The sequence below is a fragment of the Patella vulgata genome, chromosome 3, assembly GCF_932274485.2.
Source record: "Patella vulgata chromosome 3, xgPatVulg1.2, whole genome shotgun sequence".
Classification (NCBI taxonomy): domain Eukaryota; kingdom Metazoa; phylum Mollusca; class Gastropoda; family Patellidae; genus Patella; species Patella vulgata.
In genome coordinates this window covers 592,116-612,630 of record NC_065881.2, presented here as the reverse complement: position 1 = coordinate 612,630, position 20,515 = coordinate 592,116, and the positions used below count along the sequence as shown (strand labels likewise).

Sequence of the window (20,515 nt, the reverse complement as noted above, 5' to 3'; positions counted from 1 at the left end):
GCCCACTGAACTGTGTGTACCCATCTTCTGTGTTTAACAGTTGACATGCGCCGTAAAATGTCTCTAACATTTGAACCCAATGAAGAACAAAGGCATTATTTAGTAAGATACTAATTTAAGTTTGATTTTTGCCCATTGCGGCACTTTTCAGTCGAGTTGCGTTATTATTGACAGGTGGAATTAAAATAGACTGAAGCACCGCTGTTCGGACAAAATTCTTCCACCTGGTATTGCCCAAGTAACCATAGAAATAAAATACTATCATAATTATGTTTTAAAATGACTAATTATACAAAACGGACTTTAACATAGGAACGGGGGAGGGCGTGGTTTAACGCGTTTTGGTTACATCATATAAGTTCTGTCATTGAGTCAAATGGCGTGGTTTTGATTGCCCGCTTGTACGTAGGGTCGCTTGTCCAACCTCATGTGTTTTCCCTATGTTCTCCAGTTTCTTTACACAGCAAAACACTCCTACGCGCAAGCGAATTATTGAAATACAGCTGAACCATATGTTAGTCCCGAAATGGCCTAGTTTGTGTCGAGTGGACGTTAAACTGTCTTTACTAATATAGATCTTCCTCTGTTAATATCTTAATGAGTTACAGTCATCGCGCCATAATGTCATTATGACATCATCAATATATAACTGGTTATACGCCACCACTTTGGTTACATTTCAATTTAAAAGATACATCTCTGAGCCGTTTATTAATTATTTCTATTTTGTTTCCTTTCACCAGTTTTTACTATTTGTTTACCTTTAAAACCGAGAAATCTTTTACTCTGCACAGTTAATTACTTGATTTTAATGATAATCTCTTTACTAGTATTAAATATTTCATAATGTTTAACAATTTTGTTTTCTTTCCAACTGAGAAAGCTTTTACTCTACAAAGTTAATTACGTGATTTTAATTATATTCCCTTTACTAGTATTAAATATTTTATAAGGTCTTAACAGTTTTGTTTTAAATTACCAATTAAAGAGCTCAGTGAAGTATACACAACTGTTTGACTGATTTTATTATCTTCTGTCTAATTGGTTCCATTTCAGCAAATCTACGTTTTGGTTAATTCCAATTCATTAAGTTAGCCCATAAAGCGATGAAGCGATTGTATTTAAGCATGCAGTATCAATAAAATAAAACATGATCATATTTCTACGGTAGCCATGAAACACCCCCAGAAACACCCCAAACAAGAACCAAACATAACATCTCAGCAAAGTGTTCAATCTTATTTCATGTCATTATTACTGCAACAAAAAAAACCTAAAAAAACAAACCCCAAACAACAACCAAACATAACATCTCATTAGTTAATTCAACTTCAATTATTCTGGAATAATATATCAACCATATCAATGATAATGGTTAGCTGGAATAAACTAGAATCAATTTTAATTGATCGGATGTTGGAAACGATATAGTGCTTTTAGTCTTTCTAACTAATTATTACGGCTTGATTGCGATAAAAGGAAAAAAAGACACACATTTATTTATAAACGGTCCTTCTATTATTTCAATGATTTAATCTGGACAAAAAGCTGACATTAACCCCCTTAAAACAAATATACCCGAATATCTATATAAAACAACCGCTTCTCTATAAATCTTTAATACCTTCGTCAATTGGGGAACGTAAGATATTAACACATAACATATTCAAGATCTACAAATATTTTAAATTCGCAACTGATGGCACAAAATTCTACACCTCCCAAATCCTTTTCTTTTTGATCCCCATAAAGCCATTCATTCATTGTAAATGTCTCTTGCAGCTTCCATTGGATTATAGTGAAGTGCCTTATTTTATACTCCGTCCAAGTGGATTATTTATATGATATTCATATTGTTGGATTATAGTGAAGTGCCTTATTTTATACTCTGTCCAAGTGGATTATTTATATGATATTCATATTGTTGGATTATAGTCAATTGCCTTATTTTATACTCCGTCCAAGTGGATTATTTATATGATATTCATATTGTTGGATTATAGTGAAGTGCCTTATTTTATATTCCGTCCAAGTGGATTATTTATGTGATATTCATATTGTTGGATTATTTGTATTTGTTTATGTGTTAAAAGGATTACCGGGATATCGATTGCTTCATTGTTAATATTATTGTTGTTATTACTTGATGCTTTGTATTTTTATATATAACGTTATCACCTGGATAATCCCGTGTTTTTTGTCTTATTGAAACTAGAAAGAGAGAATTTGGGGATCTTTAAACGTCAAGTCATTGACATTAATTCAGAGTCTCGGGTATGAGACAGTGTATGAGTACAGTCACGTTTGAGCTGGCGCTTGCCCTCTTTTACTCCGAAGAGTAGCCGTGGTCCGCGGATAGACCGAAAAACCACATCCCTTGGATTCCCGCCCAGTGCTGAGCACACCCGCCCTTTCCATTGCATTAAGAGTAGGGGTAGAGTGGTCGTATTGTTTAAATACTCAAATAACAAACACCAAAGACTGGATATACTAAATATGCGGCTCGATGAATGTTAGAGGACAAAACCGGAAATACCCAAAAGTATTGCGGGTTACAGACGGCAGCGCCAGCTGTCTGCAAGAGGCGATTGGGTCCTCCTTTGGAAAGTTTGACGGTCACAAACGCGTTTCCTGCTATTCCAGTCCGTGCATACAGCAACTTCAAAGTGGTCTAATATAGGCTACCTTAGTTGGCTGACTCGAATTCCAATAAACTAATCAATTGTTTACAGTCCACGGAGACGGGTACGTCTGAAGGAAATTTTGAAAATTTAACTGCCGCCAACGCGTTTTTCGTCTATTCTAGCCCGTGAATACAGCAACTTCAATGTGGTCCAGGTTAGGCTACCTTAGGTGGTTGACCTGAATCCCAATCGTCACGGCATATTGGGCCGCGCCTTCCCCGAGAAAATTTTGAAAACTTAACCGCCGCAAATGAGTTTCTCTGCTATTCTAGCCAGTGAGGTAAGCAACTTCAAAGTTTTAAATCGTTTTAAATCCCGCTATATGCCCACCTGTCGAGTTCCAACCATCCAATCGGACTGTTACAGCTGAATTCACAAATAATAATCGTTGCACGAAATATGTCGCTCAAAGTAGAGTGGACATGTTTCAATCCATAGTCAATCCAGTATAAATTCGTGGTGTTCAATTTAAAGAAAGGTAAAATTAGTGTTTTATCTTGCCAACTAGATGAAATAATAATTTTTTTTCACTTTACCCGTCTGCCCGAAAAGTCAGTTGTCCAAAAGTTGGGGGGGGGGGGGGGGGCACATTCACATTTACGTACATTGAAAACAGATTCTATTTGGATAGAACTTACAATCGATAGATGAAGGGATGGTGGGCGGTGTGGGTGTGGGTATTTAAAATGTAAAATACGGGTTATCGTGTAAGGCATAACCGGAAAGTATTTTTCTATCCCTCTTTCAATATATAAGTTATTCCCTGGCACATTTATGATTATATAATTGAAAAAAGATAAAACTCGCTTTCGTTTGAGAAAAGATACATGTCGCTATCAGACAATAACCTAATTTCTGAAAATAGACTTTCAATTTATTTTCTTTATAGAAGGCCCATGCACGTGGTTTCCCTATAATCATAGTCATCGAGCGATTTTTCTTATTGTATATATTAGGGGCATTCTCCACTCATTGCGCAGATTGCAATCTGCGCTGCCGTGTAATTTGCGCCCATTTTGTCAGCGCAAATTGGACCCTGCACGCACCGATTGTTATCAGCGCGTATCAAGCTGGTGCACAGATTGCCAACTTTTCGCTGATTACGCCTCGATGTTTTTCAGGATCAAAGTCGGATGTTAGACGTCCCGTGTAGGATCTGTCCTCTACTGACTTTGTACTGTAATGATTTTCAATATCACTAAATAATTAGCGTGTGTGCTAAAAATAAGATTTGTTCGAGTCCGCAGATAACCTTCGCTATACGTCAACTGATCACGTGGATGAATGTCCAAAAATATTTGCTTTCATTACCGTTAACAGTGATCCATGGTTAATACCGAACAGGACAAGGCGGATTATCAGTGTGTGAAATAACTTTATTTAACCTCAGCTTCTATCTAAGCGATATCGCAGACAATTACAAGTTATAGATACAAAATTAAATTTTTACAAGGTGATGAGACAAAAATTGAACGGATTAGTGAAGTATTTAATGACGGGGCGGATTATCAGTGCGGTAATCCCTTAAATACCCTAAACAGAGTTCACACCGCGCGCGCAAATTAGTCAACGAAAATTAGACTGCGATTCGCGCATGCGCGGTGGTATTCTGTCCACGTTGGCCATTTTGCTCCCAATATATATATATATGCTTGCTCGATTCCCCATTATTGTATGGTGCCTTATTGTATGCCAGGTTGATTTCCGCTCATGTCGTCATAATGTTCCAGTTCGATGAGTTTCGAAAATGTTTTTGGAGAAATGTTTTGCAAGATTTGTATTTGGAGAATTTTATTTAGAAATTTGTTGTTCGTTGTATGTCTCTGATGAAATGGAAATGTAGGCTAATTTTTTGAGTTTCGAAAATAAATTTTAGCTTTATATTAAATTAGAATTGTATTTACATCAGAAGTTGATGTGTCCTGAGGACCGGGGTTTAATTCTATATCATTACAAACAATCAGTAAACTAAATAAAAATAAATAAAATATTAACATATTATAGTAAGGCTTGTATTTAACAAAACACCTTGTCGTCTCATATCTTAAATACAACAAACAAGCATTTTTAATATAGCTTGAATGCCTTCGATCAGTTTTTTTTTTTGTTTTTTTTCCACAATCAAAGCAACAACAAAACTGTTGTTCCCTCCACTCGTCCATGTTTTCACTTCATAAAGTTGCAAAATTCAATTTTGTTGGCATAACTACTGTTTTACGGTCGGATCTATAAATGAGGGGGAGATATAATAACTTATATTTTTCTGGGCATTACAATAATGGGACATTACTAATCCTTTATCGGCGGATTCGATAATGCTAGACTTTATGACTCAGGAAAGTATTTGGTGTTTCTACTCTGTTGTGCAAAAATTTCACGAAATAAGAAACAATTGGTTTGGGCTGGTTGATTTGTTATTGTTTGGTGTAAGGCAATTTCTCTGTTATTTTTAGAGCAAAAGTTCACCGTGGTTGACTTATTTCTTCTAATTAGTAAAATAATACATACCTGATCAGGCATAATAATTGTGTCGCAATAATATTTTTCTGTGGGCTGATAGTGGAACAAAAAACTATCAGTCAGGAGGTAATTGGTAGTTGACTATAAATTACCGGATGTGGACACTTCGGTTGACACGGCAAATATTGGAAGTGGGCGTGGCCTGCCTATGTGTTTGTCCACCCAAAACGATCGCCATGTTAGTTCAAGAAATTGAAAACAAGTATGGCGGTTGTTTTGGGCGTAACCCTTTTTTTATTTAATTATTTCTGTAGTTTTATAAACGGAGTTCAGATTTAATTTACTTTTAATTATCTTAATATACATGTCAGGCGGGTATATTTAACCTTTATACCTGTTTAAACTTCCATTATCATTGATAAGTGTTAAGTAATTAATGTATCGGAATGCGTCATGTTTAGACGTTTAGCCACTTTATTATAATCAGTTTGTCTTTTAATGTTCCTGAAAGCGAAATTTAGATCTATACAAAAAGAAAAAAGTTAAGTCCCGGACATGTTGTGGGTTTACCTACCCACTATTCATGATTTGTATGACCAATGTCTTCTGTGGAATCTACATGACATTGTTCATCTTAATTTTATTTCAGACTCTGCACCTTCATACTTATTGTGACTCATTTTTTGGCTCATATACAACAACATGAAATTATTTTCAAAACCATGATTACAATCTCAAAAAGGGAACCACTCTATATGTTTTATTATCGTCAAAGATCTATTCTTGTAGACTACATCTGTTTTTCCAAGGTTTTATTATCAGGGTTTCAACGCCATACCTCAGAAGACAAGTCAATGTAAAAAATACATAGGGTGCTTAACTTTTTTCTTTGTGTATATATAATTGTGTATTAGCTATGAATGCGGCGGGATAAGTTCCCATTGGTAAGCCAATAGTTTACTGTATTATCTGATCCCTAACCTCAAATATGACGTTGTCAATAATAAGATGTATATCATTCGCTGGTTTATAAATATGAATTAGTATATCAATTGTCGAGGTGGGCGTCTGTGATGCTTTAAAAGAGTAGAATTCTACTAGCTGGCAATAACTTGACAAGAATTGATCAGTAAGTTTGGATAATTTATTGGGGAAGATTTGTAAAGTTGCTTGTAACATGTAGGTGAGTAATACTTACAGTATACTTAAAGATGTTGATAAAGTTTTTGTTTTTTTATAAAAAAATATTTTATTAAGGATTGTGGGACAGGCATAGCCTATGTAAAAACCTGCTCCCTGATCATAAGTTGTACATTGATTTATTGGAAAGTAGTTGTAGAATCGATATCAACTACATTTAGTAAAACTAAAATATAGATATCAATATTTGGATACTAACTAGTTTTAGTAACGATGCGTGATTTTCATTTATTGGAAAATAACAAATATCTCACGGGTTGACATGTACTCTGATTACTTATTTATTATTGAATTAAAAGCAAAATCAAAGCACCAACTCTAGAATATCTCCCGGCTTGGATTCTTTTGGATTAAAACAGTCATTAACATCTAATTACATATATTCCAAACGGTAATAAAATAAGCTTACAAAATATTATTAATAAAAGTTAGCAAAGTCATATTAAAGGGGTGCACACTCATTCTAAACGTCGCTAATTTTTCAATATTTTAATGTGAAAGACGGTTAATGTTCAGAGTCAAAATTCGGACCATCTTACAAATTTCTGAGTATCCAGCTAAATATATTCTGAACAGGAATTCAATAAGCTTTCCAAATATTATTAGTAAAAGTTGGCAAAATCATATTAAAGAGGTTCGCTCTAATCCAAAACATGGCCATTTGTTTAAAAACAATTTACAGGGAAAGACCGTTAATATCCCGATTTAAAAATCGGACCATCGTACAAAATTCTGAGCATCAAACAAAATATATTCTGAAGAGTTATTAAATAAGCTTTCCAAATATTATTAGTAAACGTTGGTTGGCACAATCATATTAAAGGGGAGCGCTCTCAACCCTTTTCTAAATGTAAAGATAGACCAGTATTTGTTTTGAAGTTCAAATTCAGACAATCGTACAAAATTCTGAACATTCAGCTATATATATTCCGAAAGGCTATTAAATAGGCGTTCCAAAAATTATTATTAAAAATTGGCACAATCATACTAAAGGGGCGCACTTTCAACCTGAACATAGCCAATTTTTCAATATTCTAAATGTAAAGATAGACCAGTAATTTTTTCGAAGTTCAAATTCCGATCACGGTACAAAATTCTGAGCATATTTTGAATCGCAATTCGGATCATCGTACAAAATTCTGATGCCCAACTAAGAATATTCTGAAAGGCAATTAGATAAGCTTTCCACATATTAGACCAGTAATTTTTTCGAAGTTCAAATTCCGATCACGGTACAAAATTCTGAGAATATTTTGAATCGCAATTCGGATCATCGTACAAAATTCTGATGCCCAACTAAGAATATTCTGAAAGGCAATTAGATAAGCTTTCCACATATTATTAGGAAATCGAGAACACACAAGACAAATCAGAAAAATGAAACAATTAAAGATGAAATGATTTTAAACAATAGACAGTATATATGGAGGATCTAGAGCACAAGTGATCTAACTACCAATTGTCATATTTTGAACTATTTAGTTGGCCATATTCTTTGACTCATAATGTATTTCGTGTCAAGGTATCTGAGTAGTGGGATTATTAATGTCAGGGCGGATAATTAAAAAATGCATGGCCTAAATGCTCCGAAGTTGATTGTGATCTACCTGAAGTTAGGCCATCTGTCTTCTCACTGTTAATAATGGCAGTTACGGTGTGATATGCGGCAATATCGAAAGGAACCGCGATCTTTGAGTTATAAACATACCTTTAAAGTTTTAGCAAATCTGATAAAAATTGTAACCCCTATAGGGAGTCCACAGGCTAAAGCGTGATTTTTCGTACAATGCTGTCGCCATAATCCATGAAGTTATGATCCGATACTCGCCAATATCGAAAGGAACTGCGATCTTTGGGATATAAACCCATAATTAAAGGCTCGTCAAAAGCCGAATAAAAATTGTCACCTGCTGAGTGTGCAAAACAAATTTGAATAGACATACGGACGGACAGCCATATAAACGGACAGGGGCAACGACATGAAAAACAGACCAAAACTGCTGGACAAGATGGCCGCCCCTCGTACGTAAAAAGTGTAAACATCTGGTAAATCAAAGTTGTGAACCCTCTAGAGGCCACAATTTTGATGCAATTTTGATGAAACTTGAAACGCGAGTTTATAACCCAAGGACATTGGTTCCTTTCAATATTCGCTCATATCGGATCGTAACTTCCTGAATTATGGCCTCTGATTGTACGCAAAATAGCGTTTTTAGCTTTGGTCCCTCTAGAGGTCACAATTATTATTCGATTTAAAAAAAAACATTCGAATATATCACAGTTACACTGTAATGTTTGTTGAGTTCGAATTTCGTGAAAATCAGGCCAAAACTGCCGGAATAAATGGCCACTTCTTGTTCACAAATAGTGTAAACATCTGGTAAATCAAGGTTGTAGACCCCCTAGAGGTCACAATTTTGATCCGATTTCGATGAAACTTGAAATACATATTTATAACCCAAAGATATTTGTTCCTGTCGATATTCGCGTATATCGGATCGTAACTTCATGAATTATGGCCCTTGATTGAACAAAAAATCACCTTTTTAGCTTGTGGTCCCTGTAGAGGTCACAATTTTTATCCGATTGATTAAAAAAAAAGATGAAAATATCACCATTACACACTTAGTTCTTGGTTCCTTAACTTAACTTCCTGGATTACGGCCCTGATTGTTCGAAAAATCGCATTTTTAGCTTGCGGATTCTCTAGAGGTCACAATTTTTTTCCGATTTTATAAACCCTTTAAATACATCACCATTCCACCATAATGAAGGCTGAATTCATAATTCGGGAAAATCGAAATGAAACTCCGCGACAAAATTGCCGCTCTTTGTACGCAAATTGTGTAGAAGAGTGTAATACGAAGGTTGTGGACCATCTAGAGGTCACAATTTTTATTCGATTTTGATGAAACTTAAAAGATATCTTTATATTCCAAAGATCTCTATCCCTTTTGATATTTGCACATTTCAGGCCATAACTTTCTGGATTATTGTCCCTGATTGTACAAAAAATCACGTTTGTTTTTAGCTTGTTCTCTTTCCATCTCTTGCAAAATGTGGACGTATCCTGCCTGGTTAAAAAAAGGAACGAACACCTGATTATGGTCTGTCATGTTGTCTACTCTTAAGACTTTTGTATTGGGTTTCCGGTTTCTCCCCACCCCAAACAACCTCTATACGCAATTTTAAATTATCGTGATATGGAAATATGAAATAAGTTTATCCAAACTTGATGTTGTTTTTTACTTTCATATTCAGGTTATAACAGGGATGGCATTTTGGGTCAAACACACGGCGCTATTTGTCGCCATATTATTTGTTTTACAGAGCTATGTTCGTTCGGAGATATGTAAGTTTAATTATATCTATATATTTAATTTATAAAATATATTCCCTGTATTAAGTTTGACATACATAATCTCTATCATCCAGAAAAAATATACTACGAATATTAGTCTGGATGCGTTGTCAACATTTGAGAATAATGGGTCATTGCATAGATTATCCGCTCTTTTAGTTTAACGTAAACAAAGTCTAAGGGAGGTAACTAGTCCTTAAACAAGATGGTCTCAGACTAGCAATTATTTGCCCATTGACTTCAATGTTAAATGGCTGTAACATCACAGGCTGTAGCTTTTTTCTCAACATTCCGTTGGTTCCAATCTTTTTAGGCACAATGGGACAACATTTGGCAAACTCCTCATCATAATTTTGTAGGGGGTTGACCGTTTAGATTTTTTGATACACGGATTTGAAGTTGACTGGGGTGAAAATCTCACTTCCGACACAATGACTGCTCTGCAGAAAGACACTTTACACCCCCTATCCCTCCGCTGTAATATCATCCGTATTACCCAAAACTGCTATGTAATTGCAAATTTGATCCCTTTTCTCCAATTCTAGACCAAAAAGTCAACCCAAAAATGCAGGAAGAGGGGAGAAAAAAATTAAGGGAAAAATTGTCTATTTATAACTCGCACTACATTTGTCAATCATGAAATAAAGGGAAATAATTACTAGTCTTAGTCCAGATGCGACTCCCATGAAATTAATTTAAGCATGCCATTTCAGAAAATCCATTTGATTGCATTCAGCACTGTCATTTTTATTATTGTAAAATTTCTCTCTTCATGGGCCATATCTATGTTTTATTTTTAATTAATTATAATTCGTCGTCACGATTCATGTTTGTTTATAATAATGCAAGAATTGTGGGATGTATTGTGGGAAGGGGTGTAACTCTTACTTGATCGGCCAAAGATACTGCATAATCAACCACATAAACAACCAAACTTCCGGTTACGCATGGGCAATGGAACTTTTCGTCAAATATTGAGAACGTTCCCAGACCCTCCGTAGAGGTTCTGGGGTGACCGAGACTATGACATATATACATGGATATTATAAATTATATGCACGGCTTTAAGTCTAACATATATGGATATTATAAGTTATATGAATGGCTTTAAGTCTGATAAACATGTACTTGAGTTTTATAGTTTATGTTAAACCGTTCATTAAGTTTTCTCTGTATAAGTTCTCCCCAATAATTATTATGAAATGACATAGGGTTTAACGTCCTACTGTTTTGCTCCGAGTGGGCTAATGAAGACGGGGCGGCGCAAAAACTTATAACGTAAACGGTATAGTATCTTATAAGGGCAAAGTTAACAATACAAAATAGCGATATCGTATGTTAAATACACTCCTCTTGTCCGCGGATCGGTAGTTGTTTTATTTGTCGTGCACGAGACAGGGTATTCTTGTGCGGTTCACTGACAGCCTTGAATATTCCCTGACATTCGTATTAAATATTCGCATGTTTATTTTATTAATGATTTTAAGCGATATCAAATAAACAATAACAATCCTATAAATTCTAAACAGTGGGTGATTATCTAATTATTTTTTCTGGTTTCGTTTCCAGCCCGAAGTATCGATCAACGAAAGGCTTCTTATAGTAAATCTAGTGTTGTAAATAACACCGATGACACAAGTAGAGTTCTCGAAACCGTTTATACATCTCGGAAAATGGATTGTTCCAGAGCCTGTACAGAGAAAGCTGATTGTGAGCGATATTTGTATTGTTCCCATGATTCATCCTGTAAATTATATCAAGATGGCGGAGATTGTGTTAGGTCTGGTGATACAACTGGTTGTTCCTGTTACACACAGGTTAGTAGTTTATATTAAAATGAATCAATGATTGAGTTCGACCCAGTATTAATTACATTGAATTACATTCGCTGAAATACACGAACAGTTCAAATTGAACGATGGTTGTTTAGACCTGCTTAGTCCATTCTACAAGTTTTATTTTTATAATTGTTTTGTTGTTCGTGAATCGGCCTTTATTTATTACTTCCACATTGTATTATAGGATATGGTTTATTTGTTCATTACAAAACCATTGGGTACACGACTCGTGTACTAATTATAAAATGTCAATTGTGTCTTAGATATTGGATTTAAGGATCCTATATTTTCACAGCAAGACACCAATATCAGTGTTGATGAAATTGACCAATATTGAATTCTAATTCGTGTTTTTAATTTTGAATATTATGGAAAATATTGGGTTCAAGATTTAGCTCCTTTAAATAAATTTAATAACAATAATTTGGCCATTTCAGTTTGTTTGGATATTTGGGAATAATTAAAACATTATTAATCATTTACGCAAATTAAAAGTTTCATTTATTAAGTATTTTCTCGTTAGTTTTAAAACTTTCCACTTCTAAGGATTTCCTACTTTGTATCTTTCGTTAGTCTTAAAATTGGCTTTTCTTCTTAACAGACTATTCGTTGTGAGGATTCAGATTGTACCTGTCCTTCAGGCCAATATGGAGAAGGATGTGAAGCTACCATTTCAGGTAAAGTTAAAGCATTATAATTCAAAATTAACGTCCAATGCTTACTTCATGTTTTAAGATGCGGTTGAACGTCTCACTGTTCTGCTCCGACTGGACTAATAAACACGGACGTACGTCATATAGTGTGATATTAGGAACTTCTTACGTGGAAACCAATTTATACCGGGATCTTGGTTTTCGTCCCATACAAACGATTATACGTTGTTCCTTGCCAGGCCCCCTGTCCTGCACCACTGACAAAGGGACCCCACCGAAAAATCCCGATGAACGTTCTAGTTCAACGCAAGGGTCGAACATGGAATCCACCGGTTAACTAGTCGTCGTCTCACTATAAGCCACTGTGGCTCCCTACAAAGATAAAAAGGACAGAAAAGGTACCTTCGAAGGTTGAACACTACTTGGAGCGACGTAAAGTTAGCTTGTGATTCGTGGTTCCTGTTTCGTTATTCACTAATAACGAATCACGATTTAGGTTGTGCTTCGTTATTCACCAGATATAGAATGTAATAAAGTAATATAATAAAGCCGCTTTTATAGTGGATAAGCCGGGTGTGTTTTTTTTTATGAACCCAATTGGTTTATAAAACTTCAAAGTCTTGGGAAATAGATTCTGATAGATTCTAACAAGTTGTCTTTCTACCTGAATAACGAGCCGTTTCATATTGACGAATAACGAACCACGAACTAGAGCCCTTAGCTCGTTATTCCTCATAAACAACAGGACGTTAAAGCTCATTTTATATAAGATTTGACTGTAAACCATCTTGCACGTATTGGTAAAATAAACTACCTGTAATGAAGAGCGTTAACCCACATCTCCCAGAACACACGTGCCATTACCGCGAGTTATAATTACCCGAGTCACTGAGTCACCGCTAAAATCTTTGGGTACTAAAATAACATTTATGTTTTCAGGTTGTATTACCCCCGCCTCACCTTATTCTGATGAACATGTAATACCAGAATTTGACCAGTCTGTTAGACTGTGGCGTAACGGCACCAATCTTACATACAGCTGTTCTCCGTCCTACTATCCTACTGTCGACTGGACATGTAAAGCTAATGGTACTTGGCAGGAACCAGTCTGTAAAGGTGAGAGACGCTGATTCGACTGTACCTTCCCTGAAGAAGGTCAAGATCCCGTGTACCTTCAGAGTTATAAAGTTAAAGAGAGGAGCAAACAATCAGTTTATCGTTTCGAGGTCCGAGGATAGTTGGTCCATATATTTGTCGGTATCAGCGTACAAATAAACGTAATTTATCCCAATATTATCTGAGCTCGTGCTGATCAGTTATGGCTAGGAACATACGGATTCGAATTGATTTCCGCTCGTAAAACAATGTTAAGGAATTGTTAAGAGAACTCAAAATCGCTCTGGGGAGCCGTACGACTGTCTACTGGTATATTATTGTCGGATCACTTTTCCGGAACCTGCCAATTGATCATAGAGTATCCATTGCAAATCTGTTTATGATTATAGTAAGATAGTGATTATTAACCATTTTGTAAATTATGACTCTTCTATTCCAGGTTTAAAAGAATGTACAGAACTGAATCAATGTAATCCGATATATTCAGATGGGAAATATGTATTAACCATTTTGTAAATTATGACTCTTCTATTCCAGCTTTAAGAAAATGTACAGAACTGAATCAATGTAATCCCGTATATTCAGAAGGGAAATATGTATTCAAATATCCTGGTTCGTATCTTTTTATAATTAATAGGCGATCCTCATTAATCCAGTCGGTGCAGAACAGTTGGACGTTGAACCCCATTTTATTTCATTTCATTTCATATTTTTTTTATAATTTAAATCATATTTTATGGGTACTTTATACAATATCCGGGGGCTGTATTCAATGAATTTCCTTACACTTAAGTTTGAAGTATTAATTGTCACCTTACGTAAAACGAAAGTACACCTCAAATCTGTATTTAATTGAGAAAAGATCTTATTGTGATTATTTCTTTATCTTATACATAAACCGTCCAAAATTGTGGTAGCTGTATTTGACTTAAATTAGGTTTAACAAGTGAAATTGGTTTTGGTTATGGTCTATCGCTTTTCTTGACAAAAATATTTTGTCGAATTTTCATCAGTTAAACTTGTAAAAATTTTGATGTATTAAGAACCTTATTAATAGTTACAGCTGCGTTTGAAATGTAATTTAGACAGTTCAATAGGAGCAATCCAGACATATTTTAAACCCAAATGCTTATGAACATGGTAGAAAGAAAAATTACAATCTGTCATACTGCAATCTGTGTTCCCAATTTGCTCTGCTGTCCATATTCCATGTACTGTGTTTGTTTTATAGGAAGTGACCATGACATGATAGTACAGTGTCTCTCATCTGTTGTTATTCCAGGAACTGACCATGACATGATAGTACAATGTTTCACAACATCAGGTTGGACTTATGTACCTCTATCACCTTATACCACGTTCAGTTACTATTCAACTAATTATTCAGCATCTTGTCATCCAAAACAGTATACATGTGGTTACAGATATTTCACTGTTATTCCATTACTAATCACGTCCACTGTAAGTATGTTCGCTGATTCTTTCTAAACTATTTAATCTATACGTTCGTTTTGTAATTATAAAATGTTACAGTAACTTTGCTAAGTGATTTTCCGAAAGTCGTTTACCCGGTTGTAATGTATCTGACTTTATACGATTGATATTCTGACTGTATAGGACTCTAATTCTGACTATGTAGGGTTGTGATGTATTAGAATGTATATGATTGTAATGTATTTAACTTCATAGTAATATAATATAGAGGGTATTGATTAAATCTTCACTTTACTTCCTACTAATAAAATAACAAGAACATAAGCTGGGCTTAGAAGTATTTAATTCCCACAGTTCCACATTATCAAAATACAAGTTACAAATAACATTATAACCAATAAAGTATTATATTATGATGACGTCACAGTGTGTACATACAAGAACTAATACTCCCAAATCCCAGGTGAATCTAACTTCTTACGGGAGAGTAGGAAATTCTTATGACCCCGTGGATAAATGCGATTGAAATGATTTAATCACTAATGATTTAATCACTTAATTTTGCCGTTGACATTCGGCTCAGTGTAGCGAAGGTATGCATCGTTCTTCCAAAAACCCAAATCTTGGATTATAGTACTTGGTACTCCAATTTTATGACACCATGTAGCCCCATCCCTACGAAATGAATGGCCACTAAATTTGCCTTGTTCCCCCTAATATGCTAAGAATATTACGGAGTCTCTGAAGGAAGACTTCATAAGATAAGGCTTCACCCGTATGGGACAAAAAGAAAGGGGAACGAGGTTGATGTTGACAGCGTCTATGCTGCACTAATAAGTGATGTATAGCACTAGCTGGACACAGTATAGAATGCTGCAGAAAAAGTCGGGGCATGGGAACATGTAACTGGTGTTCCCTGAACTGTTATTGAGCAGAATAACATGATCACTTTTACTTGGTTGGAATATCTGATATACAAATCTCCGTATCAAAGTCAAAACAGCCATTTGTGAGAACATTTCCTGGATGCAAGAGCCCAAAGAACCTTGCAAGACAGGGTTATCCAGAGACTTGAATCGGAAATAATAAGGTAGGGTCTATGGGGGTAGCCAAGTTCACGCTTAACCCCTTTCAATAAATGTTCAACAATCCAGTTGTCCGTTAATGGATTTGGGTAGCCAGACACGTGATGAATAGGTTTTATAATTGTAAGATAGCTTTCATTATTCTGTAATACTACTTCAGTAGATTCAGACACACAATCAATGTTTATCTTGTCATAAAACTATCTATAACACGACAATTGAGTACGGTAAGTTCTCTTAATGGTAATGGTAGCATTAAGTTCTCTTAATGGTAAGGGTAGCATTAAGTTTCTGTTGAAACCGAAGAGCACCATCTAGAATGTATAAATTTAAGAGACATATGATTAGCAAATTCGATAATTGAAAATGGGATCAGACCACTACTGTGTGGCGGGAGCAAAGAAAGGGCCATAGAAAACATCACAGGGTCGGCTAATTGGTTTGCTCTCCCTATAATATGTCTAGCACACAAAGTGTAGTTGAGGGTTGCTTGAGTCCAGAATAAGCGTCGCAGGAAATGCATGACCTGAGAGGGTTTCTTGATGATCCCTTATTAATATAACTTTTTGCACTGATATTATCTGTGTATATGATGACTTTCTTGTTGCATAAGCACGGGACCCAACACGGTAATGCAAGCACTATTGTGATTACCTCTTTTGTGTTCATGTGCTGTTTGGTTATAAAGGTTAGATCGATTCGCCTGCTAACATAAAAATAATCGCCATCATAGACCCTCCCCCCCCCCTCAGTAACAATAGTTGTTATCGGTCTAGCTTCCTAGCTTTTAAAAATTTCACTGTCCCATTAAACTTGTGCATATAGGTTGATCACCAACCCTACATGTCAAGGTCTCGACTATCCAGGATGATGCCCCCAATCCCCCAAAAATCTTTTATCTTACACATTTACCTGGACTAGGCCTATGTACCTCACCATGTGTAGTATCAGTAATTTGGTGGGTAGGGGTTAGTCGTCCTAGTGGTTGCTGCGGTTTAGGAGGGAAATTCAGTGGAGCTTGACTATTACGGCTTGGTTCTGGGCTTGTGATCCTGGCCAATCACAATTTCATCTCTAGTTCATTTATCCGTTTGGCGAGGCGAGCCTTTTCCACCTCCATTTGTAATTTCCTGCAGGATTGCTGGAGCGAATCAATTTCAGCCTTATAAGTACAAGTATCTATGGTTCACATGGGTGGGCAGTTTAGCTGTGTGGAAGTCACTGCTCATTGAAGACATATTTTAATTTTGCACCGATCCCAAGATCTATGCCTTGTGTTTTTGTATCAGCATCGGTCGATAGGAGTGGTCGAGGCGAATTATGGACACCGTTCTGACCACTCATATCCACGTTGTCATGGACACCATCACACGCCGGTAAAATACTTGATAGTATGCCGTGCTCGATATCTTCAACAAGGTCTTCATGTTTAACCCTCTCCAAGTATTCGGACAGTTTTGCCCCTACATTATGTCGTCGGCTTCTGCTCATATTATTGAACTGTTAGTGTAATTATAGTGTTAAAACCTGCTCACGCTTGCTGTTGGCAAAGCACATGGCTGCTCACATTGAACTATAATACGAAACTAAATAAAATAATACAGAAAGTTATTCCCCTATAATTTCGTAAAACTTAATTTACATAAAAATTAACACTGTATTAGATCAGTGTATGTAGAACAGACTGCTTCAACCCCACCACATCAACACCTTTTACCAACATCCCCATCGCAAACACCCTCTACAAACAACACCCGTTACCAACACGAAACGAAAATCACTTCTACGCCCCTGATTTAGATTTAGCTGTTACAAAATTAGTTTATTAATATGTTTGTTTTTGTAGAACGTGTATCCATGGGGCGACCCTTTCTTTTCAATGACTGACTGTGATGGACCAAGTTTGTATCGCGCTGGTAAAAACTGTGACCCTGAGTGTGAAATCCCGGAACCTGGTATATTCCAGATAGATCTGCGTGGTACTGGTCTTAAACATAAACCATTTGTAAGTAATGTATTAATAATATATATATATAATGTCCTTATCCTTGAGATAACTTATTATGATGAAGGCTTTGATAATGGTTTTCTAACAACAAAATATGCCCTTGGGAATTGACCGACCATTCCCTATTAATTAACTGAGAGAAACATGATTGCTGAAACAGTGATAATTCCATCTGAAACAGTGATAATTCCATCTGAAACAGTGATAATTCCATCTGAAACAGTGATAATTCCATCTGAAACAGTGATAATTCCATCTGAAACAGTAACTATTCCATATATTTTATTACTGGGCAGAGAAATCGACACTACCTCAAGACTTTATTTTCATATTACAAGTAAACTAGTTTTCTATCGTACTAAAGATAATATCTGTAAACGTCCACATTTACATATACCGTCAATCTGTACCAACGTCCGCCCGTCCGTTGATTGTTTCTTGTTAGCTCAGTATGGAACAGATCTCTGAAATTGTGACTTTTATCCAATTTCTACAGGAATTGTAAGTGATTTGTTTTATCATAACTGATATAGCTATGCCAAATTGTTATCAAGTCTACGATCGTCAGTCTGTTGTTCACTACTTTTCTACTTACTACTCTAGAGGCTACACATTGATATTTATATTTTATTTAGACGTTAGTCTATGGACAAGCTGTTTTCTCGGACAATGAACAACTAGTAACAGCAAGTTGTGATGATTGTATTAAAGTGTGTAGACCTGTGGCATTTACAGTATTACTGCTGCCGGCATATGGAACAGGTAATATAAGTCGATTTTTATATACCTTCACCTCTCTGATTTTTATATACCTTCACCTCTCTGATTTTTATATACCTTCACCTGTCTGATTTTTATATAATTTTTATATACCTTCACCTCTCTGATTTGGTTGACAATTAGGACGTGAAACCCCATTTCTTTTATTTTTCTCAAAAATATCGATCTGATTTGTTTTGTGGTGTGACAATCGATCGTCCGTTAAGCATTTTACGTCGATCGATCGTTCGTGCAGCTGTCGACACAGTAAATGAACAAGAAAATACAATTTGTAAACAATAATTATTAATTCGCAACAAACATTTGGTATGGTCGTAAATACAGGAGATGATGTTAAATCCATGTTCATCCATTCCTGTATTCTACATGTTATCTTAAATATAGTTTTTCTACTTTCACTTCAGATATTGATTATACCAACACTACCAGACCAGTCTGTCTGTCAAGATCCTAGATATCAGAGGTCAAGATACCAATACTGAACGGAACTAATCGCCATTTAGGAGCTATAGCGTTAATTTCCCGACATAGATGTATAATCGGAGTAAAGTACATGTTTACGTTTGAGTCATAATAAAATTTAATTAAATTGATTTAAATTGAATTGATTTGACGTGTTATTTATACATTCTGATTAATCGCTTTAATCAAAGCATAAGACACCCCTACACCCCTAAAATCTCAGATTCTCCGTTTTCTTAGGACATGTACTCAGAAGACCGACTTTGAGTCAGCATGTACATTGGTATTTAGCAAACTAAGGGAAAGGGGATACTCCAAACGCTATCTACGACGTATAAAAAACAACACTCTAGCTGAGCTTGCCGCCAAAGAAACAAATAATATACAATCAGCAGTTAAAACCAAAATTTGTGGCCATCCAAGATGTCAAACATGCAAAATCTTAAACATATCCGACCATTTCCATAACAAAACATCTGGCACAAAATTCCCAATATTAGACCAACTTTCATGCAGTAGTTCAAACATAATTTATCTAATTTCATGCAGAAAATGTGACAAGGAATACGTAGGGGAGACTCAAAATGCACATAGGGAAAGAATTAACGGTCACCGGTAAGACATAGTCACCAAAAAAGACAAATCTGTCTCAATTCATTTCAACCAACCAAATCATGACATTTCTGATCTCATTGTCACGCCAATAGAAAAGACCAAGAGCGACTTTGAAACTTCAGAAGAAATTAAAACGTTTAGGCTAACAAGAGAAAAATTCTGGATTGACAAATTGAAAACAACAGCCCCCCCCCCCCTAGGTTTGAATAGTCATACGGCTATCGCAATAGCTCCTTTTGTAGTTCCATTTAGCGCAACAGCAGCAAGTGCATCCAAAATCATCAGAAAACTCTATACTGATCTCCAAGAAAATCACCCGAAAATATTCACACAGAAACTTATAATTGCATAATAATATTCTAAAAATAAAAATCTGAACGACATCCTAGTGCACAGTAAATTAGATTAAATAAGACCAGTCTCCACCCTGACCCAAAACAAACCATATATCAAATCCTATCCCTAACCGTTAGTAAATAAAATCAGTTAGATATAAGAATCCCTAGCCCTAACCCGGTGATGTGGAACAAACACGATTTTTTTAGAAAATCCAATCCTTAGTGGGAAACACACTAATGTGGCTCTCTCCCGAGAGCCTCAAATTTATTTTCTTTTTTCTTCAGAAACAATAATACCAGAATACCAGAAGCACCACCCAAGGAAGACCCTCAGCGCCACCAACACCAATAAACAGTGAAATCGCCTTTGTATATAAATCTAATGTATTGTATGTATTTTTAATAAAACTAGGAAATATCACGAACTAATTTTTCATCATCCTAGGTCAGTGCTTATGTGGAGACTTAACCTCTCCCCCAA

General features: G+C 35.7%; 1 protein-coding gene across 1 annotated transcript; it reads left to right on the top strand.

The window, feature by feature from the left end:
• The first annotated feature begins 6,208 nt into the window (after positions 1–6,208).
• LOC126816053 (uncharacterized) lies at positions 6,209–19,212 on the top strand. The gene is made up of 10 exons (XM_050542176.2): positions 6,209–6,327; positions 9,606–9,696; positions 11,275–11,522; positions 12,145–12,220; positions 13,136–13,312; positions 13,850–13,924; positions 14,595–14,773; positions 17,678–17,836; positions 18,475–18,601; positions 19,024–19,212. Exons 2-10 carry the CDS (start codon positions 9,618–9,620, stop codon positions 19,071–19,073), a joined length of 1,170 nt encoding a protein of 389 aa, XP_050398133.1. The 5' UTR covers positions 6,209–6,327; positions 9,606–9,617; the 3' UTR covers positions 19,074–19,212.
• Positions 19,213–20,515: the final 1,303 nt, after the last annotated feature.